The sequence below is a fragment of the Strix aluco genome, chromosome 1, assembly GCF_031877795.1.
Source record: "Strix aluco isolate bStrAlu1 chromosome 1, bStrAlu1.hap1, whole genome shotgun sequence".
Classification (NCBI taxonomy): domain Eukaryota; kingdom Metazoa; phylum Chordata; class Aves; order Strigiformes; family Strigidae; genus Strix; species Strix aluco.
Window position 1 is genome coordinate 17,628,297 of NC_133931.1, and position 27,064 is coordinate 17,655,360.

Here is a 27,064-nt window from a genome sequence, read left to right on the forward strand (position 1 = left end):
GTAACACTTTGGCTCTGCTTCTCTTTCCTCCTCATGCTCCAGGGTGAGTTCCTTCCCACAGTCTACAGTTTTCAAGAACTGCTCCAACATGGGTCCTTTCCATGGGGTTCAGTCCTTCAGGAACAGACTGCTCCAGCATGGGTCCCCCATGGGCCACAGGTCCTCCCATAAAACCTGCTTCATCATGGGCTCCTCTTTATGGGGGTCACAGGTCCTGTCAGGAACCTGTTCCTGCATGGGGTCTCCACAGGCTGCAGCTTCTTTCAGGCCATATACATTTGCTGCAGAGTAGGTTTCTCCGTGGTCTACAGTGTGGATATCTGCCCCTTCATGGGCTGTAGGGGGACAACCTGCTCTCCCATGGTCTTCTTCACAAGCTGCATGGGAATCTCTGCTCCAGCACCTGGAGCACGTCCTGCCCTTCCTTCACTGACCTTCATGTCTGCAGGGCTGTTTTGCTCGCATTTTTATTGCTCCTCTCTCACAGCTGCTTTGCATCATTTTTCTACGCTTTCTTAAGCATGTTGTCACAGAAGCATCACCAGCATTGCTGATGGGCTCAGCTCTGGCCAGCAGCAGGTCCTTCTTGGAGCTGTCTCTGTCCGACATGGGGGCAGCCTCTTCTCACAGAGGCCACCCCTGCAGACCCTGGCTACTAAATCCTTGCCATCTAAACCCAATGCAAACTCACTATATGATTTTTATAGAAGCAAACCCTGATCTGTCTTTTTAAAGTGAATCTAGGAATTGTCTTTCTTTGTGTTTCTTTGGGGGAGAGTGGTATTTGTTCTGGGTTTTGGGGGTTGGGTTTTTTTATAGTTTTGGTTTTCTTTTTAGTCTGCCTTAGTTTCCTTTTAGAAAGATATGGTTGTCTTGTGCCAGAAAGGAATAACTGACCAGACTAGAAAGGAGCAAGATGAGGGACCATGGGAGCAAGAAAGCAAGTTACGTAGACAGTCTAAAGCTGACTGAAGCCAAATCTCTGTGTAGAAAGAGAGAGACTTCTCTGAAACAGCAGTGGAATGGAAGAGTTTTACCACTCATCTAAGTCATGAGTTAAACTTCATATAAAGAATATGTGTGTGATGAATAAATAATTTTGACATGAATAGTAATAGGAATATACCATATTATAATATCATTTGTCATAACATAGTGTAATAGGGGCTAGAGTGTGTAACATAAGTCACGGACAGGAGGATTTTTCTGGTATAGACCCCCCAATAGACAGTAGCCCTGCTTACTCTCGGAAAATGTCAACAGATAATAGACAGATGCAGCTAAAATAAAAATTTATATTGAACAAATATCAAACAAATATCACTACAAATAATAATTGTCTGTCTCTTGCTACATAATTCTTGTTGAGAAGTTCAGGGTGTTCCATCGTTTCCCATAACTACTGTTTTTTCCAGTACTGTGCAGGTATTTATTTTCACCATTCATGTTATTACTCTTGTGTCAGTGGATCAACACACAAGTCCAGCATGTTTTGTTTGGGGTTTTTTAATAGGAATTGGTAACTGTTTCTCTACAGACTCTTTTTTACTCTGTTTTGTGACCTTTAGCAAAGGCAAAAGCAAGCTGGAACTAATAGTCGTACATTCTGACTAGATGTTTAGCTCAGCAAAATTGGATAGTTTTAATGACAAGGAAGTTTACTACCAAATTAAAACCTTGGTGGTGTTCTATAGTCACACGTATATTCAGAATATGATGCAGATAACTATCATAGAATCATTCAAGTCACTGGAGGACAAGATTTATTGATTGCCATTAAAGAAGAGTTGCAGAGCTGTTGCAGGTTGAAAACATTGTCTGCCTTGATATTGTCAGTAAGAGTAACATCAACAGATTTGAGGGTTCTACAGATGATATACTAGCTGCAAATAAATTCACAGTTGTCAACAGATAAACTCTGGATGTGTCAAGAGATAAATTCTGGATGATAGCTTCAACAGTCTTGGGTTTGGACTTCTATCTACACACATTTACCATATAAGAAGAAAAAGGACAGCACTATTCAGAACAGAAGAATCGACTGTATGTACAATTCTGCTTGACTCCCATAGTGCCAAAAAAAAATTCCCTGAAACTGTTCAATTTAATTTATATGATCTTCAGAAGCATACTGACAGGTGGAAATGAAGCTATTGAATTTATTGAAACATTCTATTTTCCTGAAGATTTTAGTCAAATCAGACACAAATGAGTTTCCTGCTGCTGCTTATATTAATAAAGTATACTGCATGTTTTTATCATAACTTAGAATATTTTTTAAACATTAAAGGACCACATTCTCTACATCTTCAGTCTTCATGCTGATATTTTTCTCATTGAAATCAATTTAGTCTGTGGAAGAAAACCATTCTTATTTTAAAATGAGACAAAACCCATCCACTTAAATAAAGATTCAGACACAGAAATTATAGAATTTATGTAACTGCTAATGAATGGATTTTAGGTTTAATGCTACCTTAAAAATTATTTCAGACATTTCTGCATATGGTGACTATCCATTCACAGTGTTATTTCCTTTTGACAGGCCAAGCAGTAACTGGTGGTCTAAGGGATATTCTGTGTATTCTCATTGGAACTGTTCATGTAAAGGATCACAGACTTAGAAAAGATACCTTGGTGTTATTTTTCATTTTATTCTTTCTTGCTAGTACCTAGTTTCTATACTTACATAAAGAAAGCTAACAGTGTAGTTCTCTGCTATTAAAAGTTATATTAAGGGAGAGCTGCTGAAATTGATATATGTTTTCTCTCTTTAACAAAACTACTTTATTATTTGAGGTGTAGTTTTGTGATATAGCACTCCAGAATGTGGAATTATATTTCAACCTTTAAAATAAAAATGTTCATACTTGCACGAAACTTTCTTCAAATTATCCAGTGATCCATCTTTACTTCAGCTAAAGTTAGGTACATTCAGGAAAAGCTGCCAGGAATTAGTTAACTATGCCCAAATGCAGTTCCTCCAGGATGAAGTAGCTGTGTTAATGACAGCACATGTAACACACCTCCTTTCTGCCCATTCTCTAGATTCTTGATAGAGGGAAATTAGCTGAAGATGAAAGGTGTGGTTGATTCAAAGCTGTATTGGCTGGGGAGCAAAGAGGATTGAATAGGCAAACAGGAATATAGAATCATAGAATCATAGAACAGTTTGGGTTGGAAGGGACCTTAAAGATCATCTAATTCTAACTGCCCTGACATGGGCAGGGACACCTTCCACTAGATCACATTGCTCAAAGCCCCATCCAGCTTGGCCTTGAACAATTCCAGGGATGGGGCACCCACAACTTCTCTGTGCAACCTGTTCCAGTCCCTTACCACCCTCACCATGAAGAACTTATCTTTTATCTAAATCTACCCTCTTTCAGTTTAAAGCCACTATCCCTTGTCCTATCACTATATGCACTTGTAAAAAGTCCCTCTCCAGCTTTTTTATAAGCCCCCTTTAGGTACTGGGAGGCCACCATAAGGTCTCCCTGGAGCTTTGTCTTCTCCAGGCTGAACAATCCCAATTCTCTCAGCCTGTCTTCATAGACAGGGTGCTCCAGCTCTCTGATCACTTTTGTGGACCTCCTCCGGACTTGCTCCAACAGGTCCATGTCCTTCGTATGTTGGAGGCCCCTGAGCTGAATGCAGTACTCACAGAATCACAGAATCATCAAGATTGGAAAAGACCTTGAAGATCATCGAGTCCAACCATTAACCTAACACTGGCCGTTCTCAACTACACCATATCCCTAAGTGCTATGTCAACCCGAGCTCAACTATGTCAACTATTCCAGGTGGGGTCTCACAAGAGCCAAATACAGGGACAGAATCACCTCCCTTGACCTGCTGTCCACAATTCTCTTGGTGCAACCCAGAATACGGTTGGCTTTCTGGGCTGAAAATACACATTGCTGGGTCATGTTGAGCTTCCTGTCAACCAACATCCCCAAGTCTTTCTCCGCAGGGCTGCTCTGAATCCACTCATTGCCCAGCCTATATTTGCACTTGGGATTGCTTCAACCCATGTGCAGGACCTTGCATTTGGTCTTGTTGAACCTCATGAAGTTTGCATGGGCCCACCTCTCAAGCCTGTCAAGGTCCCTCTGGATGGCATCCCTTCCCTCCAGCGTGTTGACTGCACCACACAGCTTGGTGTTGTTGGCAAACTTGCTGAGGGTGCACTCAATCCCACTTTTGATGTCACCAAAAAAGATGTTGAACAGCACCGGTCCCAATACTCACCCCTGAGCAATGTCACTTGTCACCAGTCTCTGCCTGGACATCCAGATGTTGACTGCAACTCTTTGAGTGTGACCATCCAGACAAATCCTTATCCACCTCTCTCCAATTTAGAGACAAGGATGTCATGTGGGACAGTGTCAAAAGCTTTGCACCAGTCCAGGTGTTTTTGGCTGACTTCCTCTTTGTTGGGATGCATCACTCCTGAGCTTGAAGGAGGTGATCTTTGAATATTTACCAGCTTTCTTGGGCCCCTCTTCCCTCCAGGCTTTATTCCACGATACTCTACCAAGCAGATCATTGAAGGGGCCAAAATCTGCTCTCCTGGTGTCCAGGGTAGGGAGCTTGCTGTGCACCTTCTTCGTTGCCCTAAGGATCTTGACCTCCACCAGTTCATGGTCACTGCAGCCAAGGCTTCTCTTGAGTTTCACATTCCCCACCAGCCCCTCCTTACTGGTGTGAACAAGGTCCAGCATAACACCTCTCCTCGTTGGCTCCTCTATCACTCAGAGAAGGAAGTTACCATCAACACATTTCAGGAACCTTCTGGATTGCTTATGCCCCACTGTTTTGTCCCTCCAACAGATATCGGTGTGGTTGAAGTTCCCCAGGAGGACCAGGGCTTGTGAAGTGAACGTGAATCTTCTCCTATCTGTCTGTAGAGGGCCTCTTCCACTCCGTCTTCCTGTTTGGGTGGCCTGTAGCAGACCCCTACTATAATGTCACCTGTCCCTGCCCTCCCTTTAATCCTGACCCAGGAGGTCTTAGTTGGCTCCTCATCCCTCCCCAGGCAGAGCTCCATGCACTCCAGCTCCATGCACTCTATTGACATAGAGGGCAACACCCCCTCCTCCTCTCCCCTGCCTGTACATTCTAAAGACCCTGTATCCTGCCATTCCAGCACTCCAGTCACAGGAGTCATCCCACCATGTCTCCCTGATGCCAATAAAATCATAGCCCTGCAGGTATGTACAGGTCTCTAGCTCCTCTAGTTTATTCCCCATGTTATGTGCATTTGCATTTAAATTGGGCCCCTGATGAATCTGGCTTACTGGCTGGCGTGGCTGGAATTCCTTTGTGCTGCTGTTGACCTGTGATCCCTCTCCAAGCTCTGGGCATCTATTGCTGGCACTGGCATCAAACTGGTAGGAGTGAGATAGATTGAAGTTCCCCTCCCCCAGCAACTTTAAAGCCCTCTTCACCAGCTTGGCAAGCCTATGACCAAAGATGATCTTCCCCTTCTCTGACAGATGGACCTCATCAGCCCCCAGTAGACCAGGTTTCTCAAAACGAACACATACATAAAGATGTATACACACACTGCAGCTTCAAAAGAACATAGTGGGAGTATAAAACATGCCTCCCCTGACATGCATCTTCTCTTCACATCAAAATTATACCGAAACAAAACAAGTATTACTGTGATAGGCCATAGTGATAGGGTTTTGGGGAATAAAGTTATGCAGAAAGAAATCTCTTAAACACAACATAGATGGATGACAAACATTGCTGCCAATTCTCACAACTTTAAGTGAAATTTTATCAAATGATAAAATACCAGCTGTTTTTTACAAGCAAATTTGGAATTAACAAAATACTGGGATTTAGCAATGTTTCCACAGAAATTTAGGAAATGCTAGAAGCAGGAGGAATTTGGAAGAGGAAAAATGGGGCTACTCATTTCTCTAACTTCTTAACCAGTTACTGGCTGCTTCCACGGCAGAACAATAACTAGATTGAAAAATATGTACTTATATTTAGATTTTTAAAATGTTTATTAGGTTTTTTTGGGGGGGAAAAAAAAACCCCAAAAACAACAAACCAACCACTCAAAGCTAAAATCTTGGTGATTGAACACATACCAATAAAGGAGTGGTTAATGTTTTATTTTATTTTTTCAGTACAATTAACTGAAATGAAACAAAATACTATCAGCATCAAACCCAGAACTCAGAAAATTCAGATTTAATGTTAAATTAATCCAAAGTCAAAGTGAAGAATAAATTTGTGGTTAAATTTGTCAGAAATTAAAGTATTGAGGTGAGATATGGAAATTAGCTTTTACATAATCCAGGGAATCTCTATGCCTCTAGCGTAGTATGAAAAAGAAGTATAATATAGCTTTTTTTTGTATGCTTTACATTATTGCTAGTGTTCATTTTATACTTTTAACTGTACATATTATAATGGCTGCATATTTGTCTTGTATTTTTTACTCGAATAGTTACCTTCTGTAATGTCCATTATGCTATTAATTGCATGTAACATAATATCAAGAAGTGAGAGTCAGAATTTACCGTGAATGATGACTTTGTCATTGACTGCAGAGGACTCAAGTAATAGGTCTACAAAATGTTCTTCACGATCCTCCTTAGAATATTTGTACATTGAAATGTCTGTGTTTAATTGTGATATCTTAAAGCTTCTAGCTAGTCAGATTTGAGCCTGTGGTAAACTTTTTATAAAATCTCTGGCCTTCAAGGCCGTTAACAGTCCTTTTAATTGCCTTTGAGTACTGTATCTCTTACATTCTCTGAATTTTTATTTTTTTCTCCCTGTACAAAGTAAGTTGGAGAGATCTCTGAAAGGAGTTGACTATATTTTGAGATTTGGATATGTAGCTGACATACATTTATAATTTTCTTCCCCCCCCCCCCCCCCCCCCCAATCCAATACCTTTCTTATATTTATTTATTACTGGATTTTTTTAAAAAAACAACTAGAACCCGGGAATCAAGCAGATAGATAGGCCTTTTCATTCATGTAGTGCTACTCTAATTTCATCACCAGTTTGGCCCAAATAATGATTGGCCCCAATTTTATTTTTTTAATATACATTTTTCCTGCTAATAGTGTATTGTCAGCGGAGTTTGCTACTATCTGATCAAATACATGAGGAATGAGACAAAATGGCTAATGCAAGGAAAACAAACGAAAAAAGGAGATGGCAGTATTCTGTAGGAATCTATGATCACCTAAGGTGAATGAATAAGTTCATCCTCAAACAGAGGTAGCTTTGGACATAAAGACAGAGTGAGGTGTCTTGAGTATTTGTTGAATTGAATTGACATTCTTATTAATTTTGTTGAAATTTGGAAAACATCATGATCTATAAAATTAATAAACAATACCAATAATCCAAATAAGAGATAAAAATTTACATTAACTGTATGTTTAAATAAATTATACAATGCTTTAAAACTAAGTTGGTTTAATTCAACCAAATATGTTCTTCCGGAGCTACTAATAATTTCTTCATGCTTTGTTTTTTTGAGGCAGTAAAGAAGGTTGCATTTATAGAAAGAGCTTGAAAACAGTGTTTTTTAGCTAAAAAATGTTTGAGAGACTGTTGTGTAAGGTAACAAACAGAATAGATACAAGTCATCTTGGGGGTTTTCTGCGTATTAAACTATATTTTCTCATTAGTTCAGGCATCAAATCAGATTGTTTTTATTATGGGTGGTACTTAAAATTTCCTTCAATCTCAAAGCATGTAATCAAAGATAAAAGCATTCTTAAATGCTCCTGTAAAATAGGACTCAAAATTTTTAACTGGGTAAGCTATTTTTCTTTTGGTTCTAAATACTGATAAGCATGCTGACAGACCTCAGTATACAGGCTATTATTTCTTCTGTCTTTCTCGTAGAATTCAAATATTTCTGCTTATGCTTTTGGCTGAAATTAAACCTAATGCCCCAACTGTTTAACTTGGTGGACTTTTGAACATTCTAAATAGCATTTAACCAAAGTGAATAATGGGACATGACAGCAAGGTAATACCTGCTAGAATGTTACAGAAAAGACATTTACAACTTAGCAGATAGTATTGTGCTACCAGAATCTTTAAATCATCCTAATGACTGCTGTTCGTAAATTTTAATATTTGTTTTAATATTTGTTTTAAAAGGTTGTGGAAAAAATATCATCCAGAATTCAATTATAAAGACACTTCCATAAAGAGAAAAAAAGATATAGTTGAGGGTATTTGAGCATTTTCATTTAATTTTTGAACCACTGCTGTGTTATTTCAGTTTGTATGTAAAACTGTCTTCTTTTTTTTCCAAAATATATGTACTTGAACCCCAGCTTTTGTGAACATTTGAATGAGAAGTCCCATGGTTGTATTAAACTGTTTGCATGGATAGAGTTCTACAGAACAGTTCATTTTCTAAACCTAAATTAAGAGAGTAACTTATTTTATTGGAGGTGTAGTTATTATGTAAAGCCCCACAGGGCTCATTCATTAGCTGGGCCAGCTTATTGCTGACTGACTAGTAAATAACTCAACTTTAAAAGACAGAACATGGCACTGAATAAGAAAAGAAGGAAGTAGGTATATCCATAAAGTCTATAAGTACCTACAATATAAAATAGAACATAATTATGAAATATTTTATGCTTATAGTAAAAAACATTAGATAAATTATACAATAAAAATCATGCAGATATAACTTCTGTCCCTCTGAAAAATCTATTGCCATGGAGAATGGCTGTAACTAGTCTTCCTTATACTAGAAATGTCGAGCACTTGTGATATACATAAAATATTACTTCCAGTGGTGGTTGCCATTGTTTTCCCACTGCATTCTCAGAGAAATTTCATCTGGCTTTCACATAAGTGACTTCAGCTTCATTATCCTCCCTCAGTTAATTATGCTTCTTTTCTTTGCAAAATGCTCACATACTGGCTCGTCACTTTATATGATCAGGAAATTAGAAGTACCCTGACAATTGGCACAATTCAGCAAGGGTGCAGAAGGTTATCAACACCTACATAACAGGGAAAGAACAGCCTCTTCTTTTATAGATTTTTTTTCCCCATAGAATTTCACTGAGTGACTCTATACCCTTGGACGAATGCTCTGTATAACACATTATACACTAAACATCTTGTGAAATCATACAGGAACAAAGCCGGACTGCATGCATAAATCCTCCTCCTCCCCTCCTTTATTGCCTTTGCATACCTGCATCTTCTGTAAAGGAAAGAAGAATAAAGAAGGTGCTGCAACACACTCTGATAGGGCTCTCACCTGGGCCAGTCAGGCATGGCTGGAGGTTCAGTGGAGTGCACCTTCTCATAGTTTTGAAACAGACATTGTTCCAACCTGGTTGTATTTGAACTCAATGCAAGATTCATTCCCTATTATCACTCTTGCTATTTGCTACAATAATAGCCACACTACATGTAAGGGCAGGTCTTTCTGTCCTACCTTTTAGGAAAAGAAGCAAACAAAAAACCCCAAGCCAAAACAAAAATAAAACCTATTGTGATCACAACTGAAGCTAAATAAATCACACTAGTTGTTCTGGGTAAGAAGAGTGGTTAAGATGGAAATTCTTTTATATATCGGGAATTCCCAAGACATGGAATCTGTAGATAAAAATCTGATAGAATGAAGCAAGGGTATTGATAACCTTTAAAATATAACTGAAAATCACATGACACTGGGCTCTTTGTTCTTTTGGAAATGAATTTCAATCCTTTGTTTATAAAAATACCAGTTAATAGACAAAACTATTTCCTTTATCTAAAGATATAAATATTTAGGAGAAGGTATCATCTGTTAGGTCATTTAAATTGCTTTGTTTTGTTTACTGATCATAGCAATACCTAAACCCTATTAAATGTAAATGTGACCAAACCTTCAAACTTTTCCCATGTAATCTGGTAAGCATGTAAATTCTTGCTGAAATTAGTCCATAACTGTTTGTCTGTTATGTATCTTTAAGATTCTTTTTCTTGAATATACACATCATGAAAACATATGGCATAGTTTACCAATTGCTTGTATTATTTATCATCCTAACTGATGCTAAGAAATATATGTTCTTGATTCATAAGTTATTTTTATTTTCCTGCTTGCTGCTTTTTGAATGGTTTTTCTTCTTATGATTTAAGTTCTAATGTTCAAGCTAAGATAGATGATTATACTATTGGTGGTTCCTTGTGCTTTGCGAGCAAAAGTTGTACAAATATACAATGGTATCTTTTCCTAGCTTCTTTAATAAGCAAATCCTGCAGTGAGAACAGTGGTATGTCAAATTCACAACCACGTTAGATATGTAATGTGTATTCAGTAATGTATATATGAATTATACATACCGTCATGTTTTGGACTGAGATTATGTACATTTTTCCCCATTATTTTACAAAATGTCAGTGTGTCAATATATGATGGTCAATGTTTGTAGCTTTTGACATGGCAAATTCAAATATCAAACATCCAGATTCATTCTTTTTGAATTACATACTGAAATTTTCTTTTCACATACTAGTATTCAGTTAATCTAGTATGCTTTGTTGCAACAAATATAATGTAATTAATTCAAATGCAGTTTTGCTAATGACAAAGCAAATCTAGTTACCTGTCATATTTCTATTGTTGTAGTCAGTGAAACAAAAAATGGGCATTATTCTAAAATACTGTTAAAGAGTGATTGGTCTTTGCCTAAAGTACTATAGGTTTTGAATCGCTGATGAAGTGATTGCAAGTCTTCAGTATTGTACTTTTTCACTGTGCACCAGTGTTCTATTTCAAATTTGTTTTCCCTTATAAGAATCACATTCTTATCTTTTATTTTCCCTTGAGTTACAGGAGGGAAAAATAGACAAGTTACCTCTTCAAACCCTAACTCAAGTGCTACTCTGTCAAAATGCATTTGTGTACTAAATGACCAATTCTTTTCCCCAGAGCCCATTTAGTCACCTCCAGAATGTGCCTGTCCTTCACAAAGAGAGGATAAGAGAAAAAGAACATTCCTATCCCTATACTGGTAGCTACTGTAGAATTGGGTTCTCCCTCCAGTGCATCACTGATTGGAAATCTATACAACCCTTTAGTGAGATAGATACACCAAAAGTAAAAGAAGGATAATTTAAAACAAAATGGGATGCTTACCTTAATTTTCTTTCTATTTTTCTTTTATTTTTCCCTTAATTTGATATGTTTTCTAGATATTTCTTGTTAGAAAATACGTTGGCAATTATAAGCTCCATTCAGTGCACTGCGACCACAAACATCCACTTTGTATGACTGTTTCCAAAATGAGTTAGTCTTTAAAAAAATTTAGATCTCTAACATCACTAGAAATCATGCCTCCTTTTACTGTTAATGTCCTTCTATGTGAAATAATTTCTGAAAACAAAACGAGATTTTTTTTTTCTCTTTCAAAAGCCCTAAACCTCAAAAGATCATTCATTATTAACACATTTAACAAACTGTATTTATGCTTAGAGGTGCTTCTCTTTATTTTTTTATAAGAATACAAAGAAAGGACTATCTAACAGAAATAATATTAGCATAAGTGCTTTTGTTTTTTCTTAGGCACAAATAGCAATACTCGCCTTTTGGATCACAGATTTATAAATCAGTGGTAGTCACCACAGGAAAACAGAAATCCATTTTAGCCATCTTTTATTGTAGCCAACATGAACTGCAAATCTCAAAAAGCAGAATAAATCATGAAAGAGAGCATAAATCAAAATCTAAAAATGCAAAGAACCAAAACATAAAATACAAAAATGTGCTTAATCAATAAGATTACTTTTGACTTTTCAAAGGTAGTCATTATATAAAACAAACTTCTTCTAAATGCTTATACTATGCAATAACTTGTAAAGACAGTTTTCACTAAAACATACTCTCTAAAAACTTCTGCACTGAATTGCAACTTTGTTACACATGTGCACTATATGAACAAATATGATCAAACCTGATCTCCTTCTACGACAGAGTGACCTGCTTATTGGATGAGGGAAAGGCTGTGGATGTTGTCTACCTTGACTTTAGCAAGGCCTTTGACACCATTTCCCACAGCATTCTCCTGGTGAAACTGGCTGCTCGAGGCTTAGATGATCGCACGCTTTGCTGGGTAAAAAACTGGCTGGATGGCCGGGCCCAAAGAGTTGTGGTGAATGGAGTTAAATCCGGTTGGAGGCCGGTCACAAGTCATGTCCCCCAGGGCTCAGTTTTGGGGCCACTCTTGTTTAACATCTTTATTGATGATCTAGACGAGGGGATCGAATGCACCCTCAGTAAGTTTGCAGATGACACCAAGCTGGGTGGAGTGTTGATCTGCTCGAGGGTAGGGAGGCTCTGCAGAGAGACCTGGACAGGCTGGAGCGATGGGCTAAGGCCAACTGTAGGACTTTCAGTAAGGCCAAATGCCAGGTGCTGCACTTCGGCCACAACAACCCCCAGCAGCGCTACAGGCTTGGGGAGGAGTGGCTGGAGAGCTGCCAGTCAGAGAGGGACCTGGGGGTGTTGATTGACAGCTGGCTGAACATGAGCCAGCAGTGTGCCCAGGTGGCCAAGAAGGCCAATGACATCCTGGCTTGTATCAGCAATAGCATGGCCAGCAGGGACAGGGAAGGGATCTTACCCCTGTACTCGGCACTGGTGAGGCCACACCTCGATTCCTGTGTTCCGTTTTGGGCCCCTCACTACAAAAAGGACATTGAATTACTCCAGCATGTCCAGAAAAGGGCAACGAAGCTGGTGAAGGGTCTGGAGCACATGTCGTACGAGGAGCGGCTGAGGGAACTGGGGTTGTTTAGTCTGGAGAGGAGGAGGCTGAGGGGAGACCTCATCGCCCTCTACAACTGTCTGAAAGGAGGTTGCAGAGAGCTGGGGATGAGCCTCTTTAACCACGTAATAAGTGATAGGAGAAGAGGGAATGGCCTCAAGTTGCGCCAGGGAAGGTTTAGACTAGATGTCAGGAAGTATTTCTTTACAGAACAGGTTATTAGGCAGTGGAATGGATTGCCCAGGGAGGTGGTGGAGTCCCCATCCCTGGAGGTGTTTAAGAGTAGGGTCGACATAGCGCTGAGATGGTGTAGATGGGAACTGGCAGTGTTAGGTTAAATGTTGGACTAGATGATCTTCAAGGTCCTTTCCAACCTAGTTGATTCTGTGATTCTGTGAATCTGAAATGTATTATAATTAGTAGTAGTTTTAGTCAAAACAAAGTGGTGGACTCTGAGGCATGGCTTGTTCTTAGGATTTCAAGCTATGTTCCAGGAGGGTAGCCCATAATACCTTTTATTTGTCTTCACTGTTTCGTGACTCATACTGAAGTTTCCAATTTTATATTATTTTTTTAAGTTTGAATTCTGGCATTACTAATTGAGCTGTTTGAAAATGTACTGTTTCTTCTGCTAATCTTAAATAACCATAAAATAATTTCTATTTATCATAAATTAATTATTTACAAGTGTGAGTTTATCAAGAAATGAGACTTTGCCAGGTGTTGTTGAAACGAATATGCAATGGAGGGAAACTGAAACAAGAGTGGTAGAGCTAGCAGTAAAAAATGTGAATATGAATATTATTTGCCCCCTTAGTGATTTCAAATAAAGATGAAATTGTCATCTTTCCTAAAACCATGTTATTTAAAATGTGATTACCTGATAAAAGCCCAGTAAGCAGTATGTTTTTTCTTGTCTGTTTCAAAGGAAGTTTGTTGACATTCTCTAAATAAATCTAAAAGCTATTTGCACTTCAATCAAAAAAACCCCAACTCAACTACCATTTCTGCTCCTAAGGAGAACTAAGTAATGACAAATATATTCTGTTTTGAATTCAGAAATGAACTGATGCTAACATGAAATTTACAGAGAGTATAAAAGTGGTGTAAGCAAGGCATGCAGGAAAGATTAAAGTAATAAAGGAAAGATTTGCTATAAATGTGAATGGATCTGAATGGGGTTTAAGGATGCTTTTTTTAATTTAAAACTGTCATTCAAATAACATGTTGTTCAACTTAATACCATTTATGAAAGCAGATGAAATGTAAGCCTATGTTTGTGTTCTGGAGAGAGTCTGAACATAGTTTTTACCTTTTTTTAAGTTATGAATTATATTCTTTTCCTAGAACTGTTTGAAAAAATGCAAATAAAGCAATAAGAAATGTTAATGTTAGTTGTGCTTTTTTTTAGATGGTTTTGTTTTGTTGGTTTTGATTTTTCTTTAATCTAACAGAATAATAAAGCCTTTCAAATCTCTGTGAAGTTGTTTCTTAAATAATCTTCAACCCTTTTTTATTTTCTTGTTGAAATGGAATGTTTTTTATCTGCTTTTTGTCCCATTTCAATTGTATTCAGAGCATTGATAGCTGAAAGCTTTGAGAAATGAGGTGTATGCTGCTGACAATATGACCCTGGAAAATTTATTTGAGTTAAAATCAAAACACTTGCTGTTTCTTTTTTTTCTCATAGTCAAACTACCAAATGTGGAAACTTAAAATTGGTAGCAAGACCTTTAAAGAGAAATTTTCAAACTATGGTTAGGGATATTTTTTGGTATTATTACTACACATGATAAATTAATTTTATTTTAAGATTTCTGTCCTTTTTATAGTTAGGATCTCTTATGAAAGAAGTTTGAGATAATTGGGATAAAACAAGGAAAAAATACTTTGTACTGAATTTCCATTGCCTATGTACCATATTTCCTGTATTTGTAGATGATAAATGCATTCCTAAGTTTTGTATCCTGAGCACAACATTTTCTTTACAGGTTTCTAAGACATAACAGACTTCATCCACAGGTGCTGAGAGAGCTAGTGAATCTCTTTTCAAGGCCACTTCTTATTATCTTTGACAATTTGTTGAGCTTAGGAGGGATCCCCAAAGACTGGAAAAAAGTTACATGGTCTTCAACAAAAGCCAAAAGCTTGACCTGTGCAACTTTAGGCTGACCTTTATTTCAATTCTTGGGGAAATCACGGACCAAATCCTTTTGGAAGCCATTTCCTGGCACATGACTAAAGTGATTTGGAAGAGCTAGCATGAATTTCTCAATGGTAAATCACACCTGATCAGGATGATTGCTCTTTTATAATAAATCCTAGGTCACTGCACAAGGGGATAGCAGGGATGTTGCTTACTTCAACCTTATCAAGGATTTTCACTCTGTCCACTCATCCAGAGGTGGGTATGTGAATATAATGTCCTGACTTGGATGCAAGAATATTATAGGAGGTAACCGGATGGGTGAAAAAAATAATAATAAAAAAAAACCAAAACAAAACCAAAAACCCACAAACCAACAAACCAACCAACCAACCAAAAAACCCCACCCCCATAAAAATCAGGTTGGATGATAGGATAGAGGGTAGTGGTTAATGGATCATACTGTACTGGAGTCCAGGAGCAAGAAGAGTACCACAGGAGTCTACTCTGGGATATTCCATTTTGTCATTGACTATGAAGAGGCTATGAACTGCACTCTCATCAGGTTTGCAGATGACATCAAATTGGGAGTAACAGTTGAATATGCTCAAGAACAGTGCTGTTATCCAGAGGGACCTAAACAGGCCAGAGGAATGGGCCTACAGGAGCCCTATGAAATACAAGGTCAAGTTCTAAGCATGCCTTGGCAGTGGAAAAGGTCAAAAGCATCCTGGGCTAGATTAACAGGAGCACAGATTGATGGAAGTGATTATTCTTCTTTACTTTACCCCCCCTTAGACTCCATATAGAATATTCCATACAGTTTTGAGAGACTGATTACCTAAAGTGAGTTCAGTGGAAGATCACCAAAGTGATCAGGGGCTGGAGCACTTGCCCTGTAAGGGGACCCTGAGGGAGCTGGGTTTGTTCGGCCTGTAGACGTAGGGTCTAGTATCAGCCTGTGAGTAACTATGAGGAGGTTATTGAGAAGACAGAGGCAGGCTCTTTATACTGGTACATATTTGGAGAATGGGGGAATAATGGGCATAAGTTAGAACAAGAGAACTTCAGACTGGATATAAGAAAAAACCTTTTCCCATGTGGACAGTCAAGCAGTGAAACAGGTTGCCCAGAACAGTCTCCATCCTGGAAGGTTTTCAAGACCCAGCTCAATAAGGCCCTGAGCAACCTGGTCTGACCTCAAAGCTGAATCTGCTTTGAGCAGAAGCCTGTCCTAAAGACCTCCTGAGGCCCCTTCCAGGGGACCTCAGGGAGGGGATCAGGAAAACCCTAGGAGGGGATCAGGAAAACCAAGGCACAGCTGGAGCTGAACTTGGCTATGGATGTGAAAAATAACAGGAAGGGTTTCTTCAGGTAGATACAACAACAACAAAAGGTTAAAGAAACTGTGCCTGCCCTGATGAGGAAAATGAGATCTGGTGTCATGTCCCAATTTCTTGGGACAACGACTCAGATTCACCAATTCCCAGGTCAGGATTAAGGTAAATCAACATCAGAGATTCTTCAATTTAAAAAACTCAACTTTTATTTGTTCACAATAGATATTGGCATGACACTTTGTCAGTAAGCCTTACAACCTCTGCAGCAAGCAGTAAAACTCATAACATATACCAACAAACCACAAATCTTATAACATGTGCCATCTAGCGGCAGATATTATAACATACCCCAACAAGTGGCAGACACGCCCTATCAAGCAGTAAACGTGCCCCAACAGGCCTTGCCTTATACACAGGGATAGAGAATGAGAGGGGAAAAAATGAGAGAAAGAGAGAAAAAGAGAGTGAGAGAGACAGGGAAGGAGAGAGAGAAACAAAAAAGAAAGATGTCACCAGTCCTGCTTCCAGTGTTGGTCCAGCCAGCCTACAGGTCCAGTTCTGGAGGGGCACTGCCACCCAGGGCTTTGACTCGTGTCCTTTTATAATTCCTTGCCCCTCCTCCGGGTGGACACTTGGACTCGCTAGGCTAATTAGGCATCATGCTCATACTATGCTTATTGAGTTCTCTTTGCTTTGGTGTATACATAGTTTGTACCTTCAGAGTTTTCTGGAAATGGGTTGCTGAGCTTGGGGGTTATTGGGGAGTTATTTTCCCCTCCCTGAAGCTAAGACCATTGTCTGACCTTTCTCTTAGTCCATGCATGGTGAAAATGACTCCTCTGTTGGATCTTTATGGAGTCACTCCAGATAGGGAAGTTCAGCCTCAGAAAAGTGTGGTCCCACCTCAGTGGGACATGGGACCCCCTCCCCTCACCGCATCTTCCCGCCATTACTTGCACAGCCCCAGCATTTCCATGACAAGAATTTCCTTTACCAAAGTCCTCTGTCAGATATCTGAGACATTAACTTTGATTTCATTAGACCATCACATCTGGCTACAACTAACATGGAGAAGGCTGAGGTACTCAACAATGTTTTTGCCTTGGTCTTCACCAGCAAGTGCTCCAGCCACACCACTCAACTCACAGAATACAAAGGAGGGAGTAGAAGAATGAAGTACCACCAACTGTAGGAGAAGATCAGGCAGGTTCAAGACCATGTAAGGAACCTGATTGTACACAAGTCCATGGGACCTGATGACATGCATCCATGGGTCCTGAGGTAACTAGTGGACAAAGTGGCTAAGCCACTATTCATCATATTTGAAAAGTCATGGCAGTCTGGTGAAGTTCCCACTGACTGGAAAAGGGAAAAAAAGGAAGACCCGAGGAACTACAGGCCAGCCAGTCTCTCCTCTGTGCCCAGCAAGATCATGGAGCAGATTCTCCTGGAAACTATGCTAAAGCATATGGAAAATAAGGAGGTGACTGGTGACAGCCAACATGGCTTCACTAAGTTGGTGGCCTTCTATGATGAGGATACAGTATTGGTGGATAAGGGAAGAGCAACTGACATCATCTACCTGGACTTGTGCAAAGCTTTTGACACTGTCCCACATGACCTCCTTGTCTCTAAATTGGAGAGACATGGATTTGGCAGGTGGACCACTTGGTGGATAAGGAATTGGCTGGATGGTCACATTCAAGGAATACGGTCAACGGCTCAACGTCCAAGTAGAGAGCAGTGATGAGTAGTGTTCCTCAGGGGTCAGTGTTGGGACCAGTATCATCTTTGCTGGTGACACGGACAGTGGGATTGAGTGCACCCTCAGCAAATTTGCTGATGACATCAAGCTGAGTGGTGTGGTTGATAATCTGGAGGGAAGGGATGCCATCCAGAGGGACCTTGACAGACTAGAGAAGTGGGCCCATGTGAACCTCATGAGAATCATTCAGATACCTTGCAGTTAATTCTACTGAGGTAAAATGTTATTTGAGTATAGAGGTTATTTTTGTGTGTGTACGTAATGTGTGTGTATTTAAATGTGTATAAATATGTATATATTTATGTATAGCCTCCTTTTGACTTTGGGCAATTCTTTTTCTGTCTACTACTCTCTGTTTTTGCCATGTCATTAGTTCATGAATTTAAACTATATTGGAAAATGGACGTTGTTTACACAGTAGGATGCTGGTCCCTGTTGCTAGTTTTAAGTGCTCACATACTACAATTGCTATTTTACTTAATACTATTATTGCCTAAAATTTTACAAAATACAATAAATTAGGAATAATTTTCCTCGTGTTCTTTTAATTTCAAGTACTCTATTAGCACAAAGAGCTCTGATTTTTCTAAGGTCCTTACACAGAACTTCCTCCTTAAGAAGCTGGAGGATAGAAACAGACTCAGTGGTGCATTTCAGCAACTGTTGTTATGTAGATGATTTTCATTTGCTTAGAATAATGTATAACTATTTTCTAGATGTGAGCATATACCCACAGGGAGATTGTTTTATTATTCCAGAAATAAATTCCTTATTTTTTTCAACAGAAATTGAAAAGGAAAGCTGTGGGGATCCTGGAACACCATTGTATGGTATCAGAGAAGGGGATGGATTTTCTAACCGTGATGTTTTAAGGTTTGAGTGTCAGTTTGGATTTGAATTAATTGGAGAGAAATCTATCATTTGCCAAGAAAACAACCAGTGGTCTGCAAACATACCAATCTGTATTTGTATGTACCAAATATTTTATTATTTTTAATACATAACATTATGATAAGTTTTTTCTGATATGTAATAATTTGTGTGATTGATTGCAGAGTTAACACAATGCAATTAATTCTGCTGGCAGGATGAATTTACTTTTGTTAAGTGGTGGGTTTGCCTAATGATTATGCCCAAGACAGGTTCTAGAACTGCTAAAGTATTTTTTTCTCTTACTAGCAATTATTAAAGCAGTTGTCTTCATATGATTTGATATAATGTTTTATTATTGGATTTTGTAGGATTCTATAGATTTACATCTATGATACACTTTTTATAGCTACTCATAAATTAATATATTTCCTTAGATTACAAGTTACTGACTTGTAATCAAGGGTTTAAACAATTCACATTTTTCCCCATGTATTATATATGAATATCTTTTAGCACTTAAATGACCATAGACATTTATAGCTCTCTTCCAGTTATATTATACAGCATAAGTAAAACCAGTGTTGTGATATGAACTTGTGGCAACACCTTTCTTAACATTTCCACTAAAATAGTACAGATCAAACATATTCAGAGTGCAATCAGTTGCTTTCATCCCTGCAAATCAATTTGATATGGCTTAACTGAAATGGTTGAATTTAAAATATTATGCTGGTAATAACAAAACAACTCTGTTGTCTCTTTGAGGCTAGTTAATTTCTTATGCTTCTGTATGAACAACAAATGATAAGGGTGCTATTGACTTTCTGCCTCTTTAATGTGCTCAGTGAGAGGTCTGCTCATCTAAATAGTTCCCTAAAGGAGAAAATTAGTGGTGCTAAGTGATTAAGGATTGTTGAACATAGGTAAATTGTAAGGACTGCTGTGGGCTTCCAATGCAACAGGATGTTCTTTATTACCTGAGGGCTCTGCTTGGCAGGTAGTTTTAATAAGGGGAAGGGAATAAGAAGATTAAAAAAAAAAAAACCAAAACCAACTCCTTTCTGATTTCACAGATCATAAAAAGTACTGAATTATTCAGTTGAGGTAATCAGCAATTATAGGGATCTCTTACAAAAACTTAGTAATAAAATAAATCCTTATTGAAATGTTTTATTCTATTATATAATTTCTTTCTTTCTTTTTTGGCAGTTCCTTGCCTTTCCAATTTCACTGCACCAATGGGAACCGTTCTTTCACCTGATTATCCAGAGGGATATGGAAATAATTTAAACTGTATCTGGACAATAATTTCAGACCCTGGGAGCCGAATCCATCTCTCTTTTAATGACTTTGACTTGGAATCTCAGTTTGACTTCCTTGCAGTTAAAGATGGTGACTCTCCAGATTCCCCCATAATAGGAACATTTACTGGTGCTGAAGTTCCTTCCCATCTTACCAGTAACGGTCATATTTTGCGTCTGGAATTTCAAGCTGACCATTCAATGTCAGGACGTGGATTTAACATCACTTATAACAGTGAGTAGTAGTTTTGGTTTTTTTTTTTTTGCATGTGTGTGTTTTGTTTTCAACATACAGTTTAGGAGATATGTATAAGTATGTGAAAATGATGTTATGGTAATACACCTTCAAACGTATCCTATATGCCTACAGATGCCTAATTTAGGTGGTTAGATTTTCTTTCAAATACAGTTTTAGGACTGAAAATATGTGTATATTTACATTTATGGCATTAGAGATTATTGTGATGGGAATGTTTAGAAGACTGACAAATCAGGCCAGTTTCAAATTGTAAAAGAGAACTTCACTCTTTGTTCTGCTGGGTAAATCCTACATAATGTTAATCACCATCATTACATATACAAAACTGTTACTCTTGAACACTCATATGCTGGTTTGGCTGTGAGTGTATATAATATCCCGGAGCTGATAGCTACAGCCCATTGGTGGTTCCTACTCACCGCCGCAAATGTGGACAGCTGTAGGATCTCTTTGATAAGAGAAGTCAAACTGCAACAGGCTTGTCTTCTTTTTCTTTGTTTTACCTTCTTATGACTGATGATTTTAAGGTATTTTTCTCACTCCCAGAAAAGAAGGACTCCTGTGCTCCTGGTACTACTTACCTTGCTCTTTTTTGTCTTGCAAGTCATCCTTGTGTATTCAGGAGGATGTCTGGCCTATTTACAGTCCCTTGTGCTTATCTTGTCTTTTGTTTAGCATTTTTTTTCTACTGGGATGCCTTCTACGTGCAACTACACCTGTCTATCTTTACCCTTTTGGTGATTAAATTGCTCACATGCATATGTAAAATGTTTATATATTGTGCCTGGCTACACCATTACAATGTTAAAAAGAATACTTACATACTGTTCTCAGTTACTCTGGTTTGGTATGATTGTATATAGGCTGGAGGTAAGTTCATATTAGTTATATCCTGGTTAACACACTTCTAACTTAAAGCTGTTACAGCCACAGGGAGAGAAATTTCTAAACTGCCATTCAGGGCAACTGCAGTAAATAGTAGTTGGGCTTCTGTCTTGAGCGCTCTGAATTGTGCCTACCTATTTGTAGCTTTTGGAAGGTAAACCAGCATCTTCTGTCACCTTTTCTATTTAGTTTATCTATTACACAGAAACAGAGGGTTTCCCATTAAAATGAAGTTCTGTTTATTTCACTTGCTTCTGACCTGAGGGAGGTGAAAAGTTTGAAACTAACCAAAATAGCTCCACATTTACTCCTTGGCACTACATTTGCTGACAACATAATAATTGAAGGTGACATTAAGTATCTTCTCCAGTACTAAATACCTTTAGCACTTACTCATCTTACTTTTTGCTGGCAATATTGTTACATTTCTTCTGAAGGACATATGAAGAACTGCCTATGTTGTACTGCTATCAAATAATTTGGCATTTATCCCACACCAAAGTCCAAGCAGGATATATTCCCAACTAGGGCAGACATGATGATGCAATATGTAAACCCACCGCATGAATAACACTTCAAAGTATACCTTGAGGCTCTCCTGGGAGCATATGCAAAATTAAATTTTGTCACCCCAGCAATGAAGTGAGAAGGACTGCGTTTAGCCAAGTTGTTCCTTTTGAGGAGTTGGAAGGAAATCAGAAGGGGAGGAAATGCCTAAAGTATCAGGCTTGCTACTATGTGCAGAAGATGGTAGGGATAACAGAGTGCAGCCGCTCATCATATCCTCCATCCAGAGCTGCCTCACCTCAAACATTTGGATTTTTTTTTTGTTTTTCTTTTCTTTCTGATGGTAAAGGTAGCAGAGTAGTTTTCCATGCCAACAGGTAGACAAAATAGGTAAAAGATTATGGATATTTTGATATTCCAAAAAGTCTGTCATGAGTAACTGTTCCCATTCCTGTCTTTCTCCATAAGACCCCAGAGTGTGATAATTCCAGAGACTTACCTGGAATATAAGTAAATCTTTGACTTCATGGTTTGAAGGAGAGATGTATACCCACATCTCCCCTTCCCAGAAAAATGTTACATGCTTGGCTATATGAAAAAAGTAGGTGTTATTGTTGAAGATGTTTGAGTCTGAATAAAACAAAAAGGATCCATTAAACCAAAAAGAAATGAGATTAAGTGAGCTTGGTAATTGAGAGACCCAGATTTCACATTTTTCTCCAAGGAATGTTAATAATTAATATTATTTTCATAGTATCGCAAGGCTCTCTACTTTTCTTGCATCATAGTTCACATCTCCATCTTTTTTTTTCTTCTCTCTTTTGTTTTATTTTGTTTTAGGTTGTCAGTCATTCAGAGAAGCATTTCTTAAGATTTACCTTGAATGTTGCTGTCTGAATAGGAAAAAGATAAGCTGACACCAGATTACTGTGTAAACATTATGTTTCTGATACTGTCTTATGTTTCAGCTCCCAGTCCTCTCTCTTAGCTTAATCCCCAGGTCATTTCTCACAAATGTAGAATGTAAGCATGAAGAAAATGTGGTGTCTTCTTTTTGGTTTCTATAGCTAACAGTCATCATTGAAAACTAAACTTTGAGCTGTAGCTAGGTGTCTTAGTACTGTAACTAAATATTGGAAAGTCTGGGGTTATTCGGTACTATTGAAATACAAAATCAGTTATAATGAAAATAAGATACTTAATCCCTGTTTCTTAACAGAAGTTGTAACATTTTCTCTGTGTTTTCCTCTGTTTCATGTTCTTTTACATTTATAACAGTTCTGCTTACTTCTTTAAGGTTTCACTGTGGTGTGCTCAGTGGTGTCAAGCCTAAACCTAGTGATGAGGGAAAAAAAACCCCTAATATTGGAGAGTCTAAGACAGTCTTCTTGAATAAAAATTAAGTCTGTGAATAAATGGACATTCTCAAGTCATCCCATTTTGCAGAACTAGAACTAAATATAGGTCAGTTGAAGTAGGATTTACAGTAAAAATGAAAGATGCAGATGATTAGGATGAAATAATCCTTATATTTACTTTTTATTTGTAAATAACAAAAATTCATCAAACACTGTCAAGACTTCAGGTTTAATATTTCAGTGCCACATAAATATACTAATCTGAATAAATTATGGTCCTTTAAAAAATTTTCTATTTTCCTTGGGCATGTGGTAGTCTGATTATGATATCTCTCAATTAACTTAAAAGTATGCACTGACAGTACCAAAAGACACAATTTTAAATTTTACAAAGAAGTAATAATGCACTATTAACTTTTACCAGTTGCATAATGAAACCTACTCACTCTGAAAAGAATTATTTTAAAGAAGCTTTTTTTTATATTTGAGCGGTTTAACACATTTATATTTTTATTTCTTTTATGGCTGTATTTAAGCTAGAATCGAGTTGTGTCTGTGTTTGTTAAACTTTGTAGTTAAAATCTACTTAGAAAAGCAAAAATAACTTCGGAAAATATGTCTAATCTTTATTCAGTAAAGACAGCTGCAATCTGATAAATTACAGAACTAATCTTTCCATAATAAATAGTTTTAGGCCAAGAGAAAGGATGGAAAAGGAATGAATATAATTTTCACTCTGTCTTGGCATTCATAAAGCAAAAGTTAATTAAAAATATCCATTTTCTGCTAACACTCCTGCTTATATATTTCAAATTTATCAGTCTCTTTTTTCACCCTTCAAGAGCAGAAACAGTATATCACAGAAAAGGTACAACATGATCAATCTTTTCTAAAAAGAATGTGGGCTACTAACGTAAATAACTTAAGGTTTTTTATGCATAGGATGGAGAAGAATAAAGCTGAGTTACTAGTACAAAATCTGATTTTTAAACAGTATTTCTCAGAAACTGTTTTTATCCCATATTTATTTTTATTACAGGAACTTACGTGGTCTCAATACCTATTCTCATTTCAGTAAAACTAAACATAAATTTAGCTTGTGTTGGAAGTAAACAAAAATTAGATTTCAAATGTCTTATCTTTGAATTACTTCAGTAAGTCTGACAAAGATTTCTAATGAGTTAAATTTTGGGACAAGCCCACTGTGACTTGAAAATGGATGATGCAGAGAATGTTCCAATAACTGAAGGAATATGAACTCAAAAGGCTGTGATTTCCAGCTGTCAGATCCTTGTATTGGTTTACTTATATCTGGCTAGGCACTACTGTTGATTCAAAAGGGGGAATGGGGTGGGAGAGTGCTTTACTGGGTACAGCAGAGCACAGGAACAGAGCAACCTGAAATTACATTGGTTTAAGTTGTTATAGAACTGCATACTTACACCTGGCTCTTTGCTTCCAGTTTATATCCCAAATCCAAGAGCCCTTAATGACATTTCTGGTCTCTGTGAAGGTATTTATATACTCAGTCATCCCTTAATCTTCCCTCTAATAAGCTATATGCATCAAATGCCTCAATTCAAGGGAAAGTCTGAGCCTTTTATCATATTTGTGACTCCTTTATGAATGCTTCCCACTTTATCTACATCTTTGTTCAGTTATGGAGACATAGTATTTGAATATAGTCACATGTATTACAAGCAATGAAGTCTCTCTGCTTCAGTCTGGATTTCCTAGTTTAGGTCAGGACAGGCAAAATGCACACATTAATTACTATGCAACAATTATACCCATGTGAAGGAGAATGGGTATTTATTGCCTGTGACAAAGGAGTTAATGCAAAGAAGACTAAAAAGTCATGAGTGATTTTCTCCCCTTTCTTCACTGGTAGAAGCAGGGGTTGTCAGTGATTCAGAGGAAGTGTGTCAGCTCCAGATGTGAGAGTTTGGTCCCAGGTGTCCCTGGACGTCTTCCTTGGGAAGGCATCCCAGAAGCAAGAGTCCTGCCAACCTCCTTTCAGGCTGAGATCGATGAGTTTTTTGAGGTGGAGAGCGTCTTCCAGATTGTTTGACTTTTGCTAGTTGGTGGATTGCTTTGAGCTGTTGCTCACTGATCAGGGTGTAGGAGGTGCTGGGCAAATATTTTTGTATAAGTTTAGATTTGCTGTTTCTGCCAGTTATGCAGATTTTTTATTGCTATTTTCCTTACAACTGCTTAATTGTCCTTTATCTAGCAAAAGTTACAACCCTATGAACTACATAGCAACATGCTGAAGGTCAAACTGTGGGCCTCTGCCTAATTACTTGAGTGATTTCAGCTCAGTAGGCCAAGACACTGACAATCCCAGATGCTGCTTTTTTATCCAAAGACTGCTTTAGTCTGTTTTATTGCTATGATAGGGTATGTCCATCATGACACATTTTTGCTGGCACTCCCTTCTGCTAGACTTTTTCAGTCTCAGTACTTCCCAAGATAGAATTCTGCAAACCATTATATACTACACAGATGTATGAGTTTAGATGTGATGGTACTGAATAACCTACTAGTTTGCATAACTTTTAACAAGATTTATGTGCAGTATTCTTAATATATAAACCATAAAAATATAATAACTAATTAATGCAGATCTTTTAATGATATTACTATAAATATGACTTTGCTCACTTCTGGTAGGAAGATGAGCTTGTTTGTTCTCTCAGTGTAAGGTGTATTCTGTACATGAACTATCTTTGTTATAGTATTTAGATAAATGCAGGGAAATTGCAATTTTTCAATTTGCCCATGTCAATAAATTTTGGAATGATTTGTATGTACTAGGAATTTCTTTGACCTTAAATATAATGATGTGGTTAAAGTTTCAGGTTTTCTTTCTTTTGCCAACATCACCCCTTTTGTAGCTATTCACCAGCTCTCAATACAGGAAACAAAACAGACTATGGCAATGTCAGGCACACTGAGGTCAGTATGGCTCGAATGGTTGTTACAGTGAATTGAAAGTACAAAAGATGACTGAAGTTATTATATCATAGATGCTTGCCCTGCCCTTCTGATGGATGTTTCTGGCCCACTGTAGCATTGGATAGGATGGGCTGTTGGAAAGGACAACTTAGCCATCACTGCATACTGCCAGCACCTAGCTGACCAAACTATGATTTTGCTGATACAACTTTATCATATTTGAAGCAACTGTTTATACATTCTCTGCTGTTGGTCAGGCTTTTGTTTGTTATTGTTTCCTAATATAAATAGTTTGTTCTTACTAGCAGAATAAAATCCTAAAAATGACATCTTAATTGCAAGAGTTATCACACTATTTCCTCCCTCCTTTTTTTTTTCTTTTGAAAAGCATTTGGACATAACGAATGCCCTGATCCTGGAGTGCCAATCAACGCTCGGCGTTTTGGTGACAACTTTCAGCTGGGAAGCTCAATTTCTGTTATATGTGAGGAAGGATTTATTAAAACACAAGGAACTGAAACAATTACTTGCATGCTAATGGATGGGAAAGTAATGTGGAGTGGACCTATTCCTAAGTGTGGAGGTATGTATAATATTTCTTTCTGATTCAGGAGAATGGTGTAGTATCTTTTAAGTTGCTGCCAAATGAAGTTCAGATTTTTGCAAACAGATAGCACAAAGCTCCTGTAAAAACTAGTCCTTAATAAAGGAGTCTAATGAGGCATGAGCTGTTACTTTAAACCTATCTGCAGGAGTGAATTTTTCACTGTTATAAGGACAGAAGAAAAACATGGAAGAAATTGGCATAAACATCAGTGATGAAAGCACTGCTGTATAACCTCTGTAACAAAGAAGGCTCATCTAAGAAACTTATTAGGACTAGAATGGGAATAGT

The 27,064-nt window shown here is 37.9% G+C and overlaps 1 protein-coding gene across 2 annotated transcripts in view; it reads left to right on the forward strand.

Annotated features, from left to right (window-relative positions):
* Window positions 1–27,064, forward strand: part of CSMD3 (CUB and Sushi multiple domains 3) — a 756,099-nt gene that overhangs the window by 410,071 nt on the left and 318,964 nt on the right. For both annotated transcript variants that reach the window (XM_074808674.1, XM_074808748.1), the window contains 3 exons: window positions 18,814–18,996; window positions 20,111–20,437; window positions 26,558–26,752. In XM_074808674.1, the coding sequence (XP_074664775.1) occupies window positions 18,814–18,996; window positions 20,111–20,437; window positions 26,558–26,752 (705 nt within the window). The remainder of the gene's footprint in view (window positions 1–18,813; window positions 18,997–20,110; window positions 20,438–26,557; window positions 26,753–27,064) is intronic.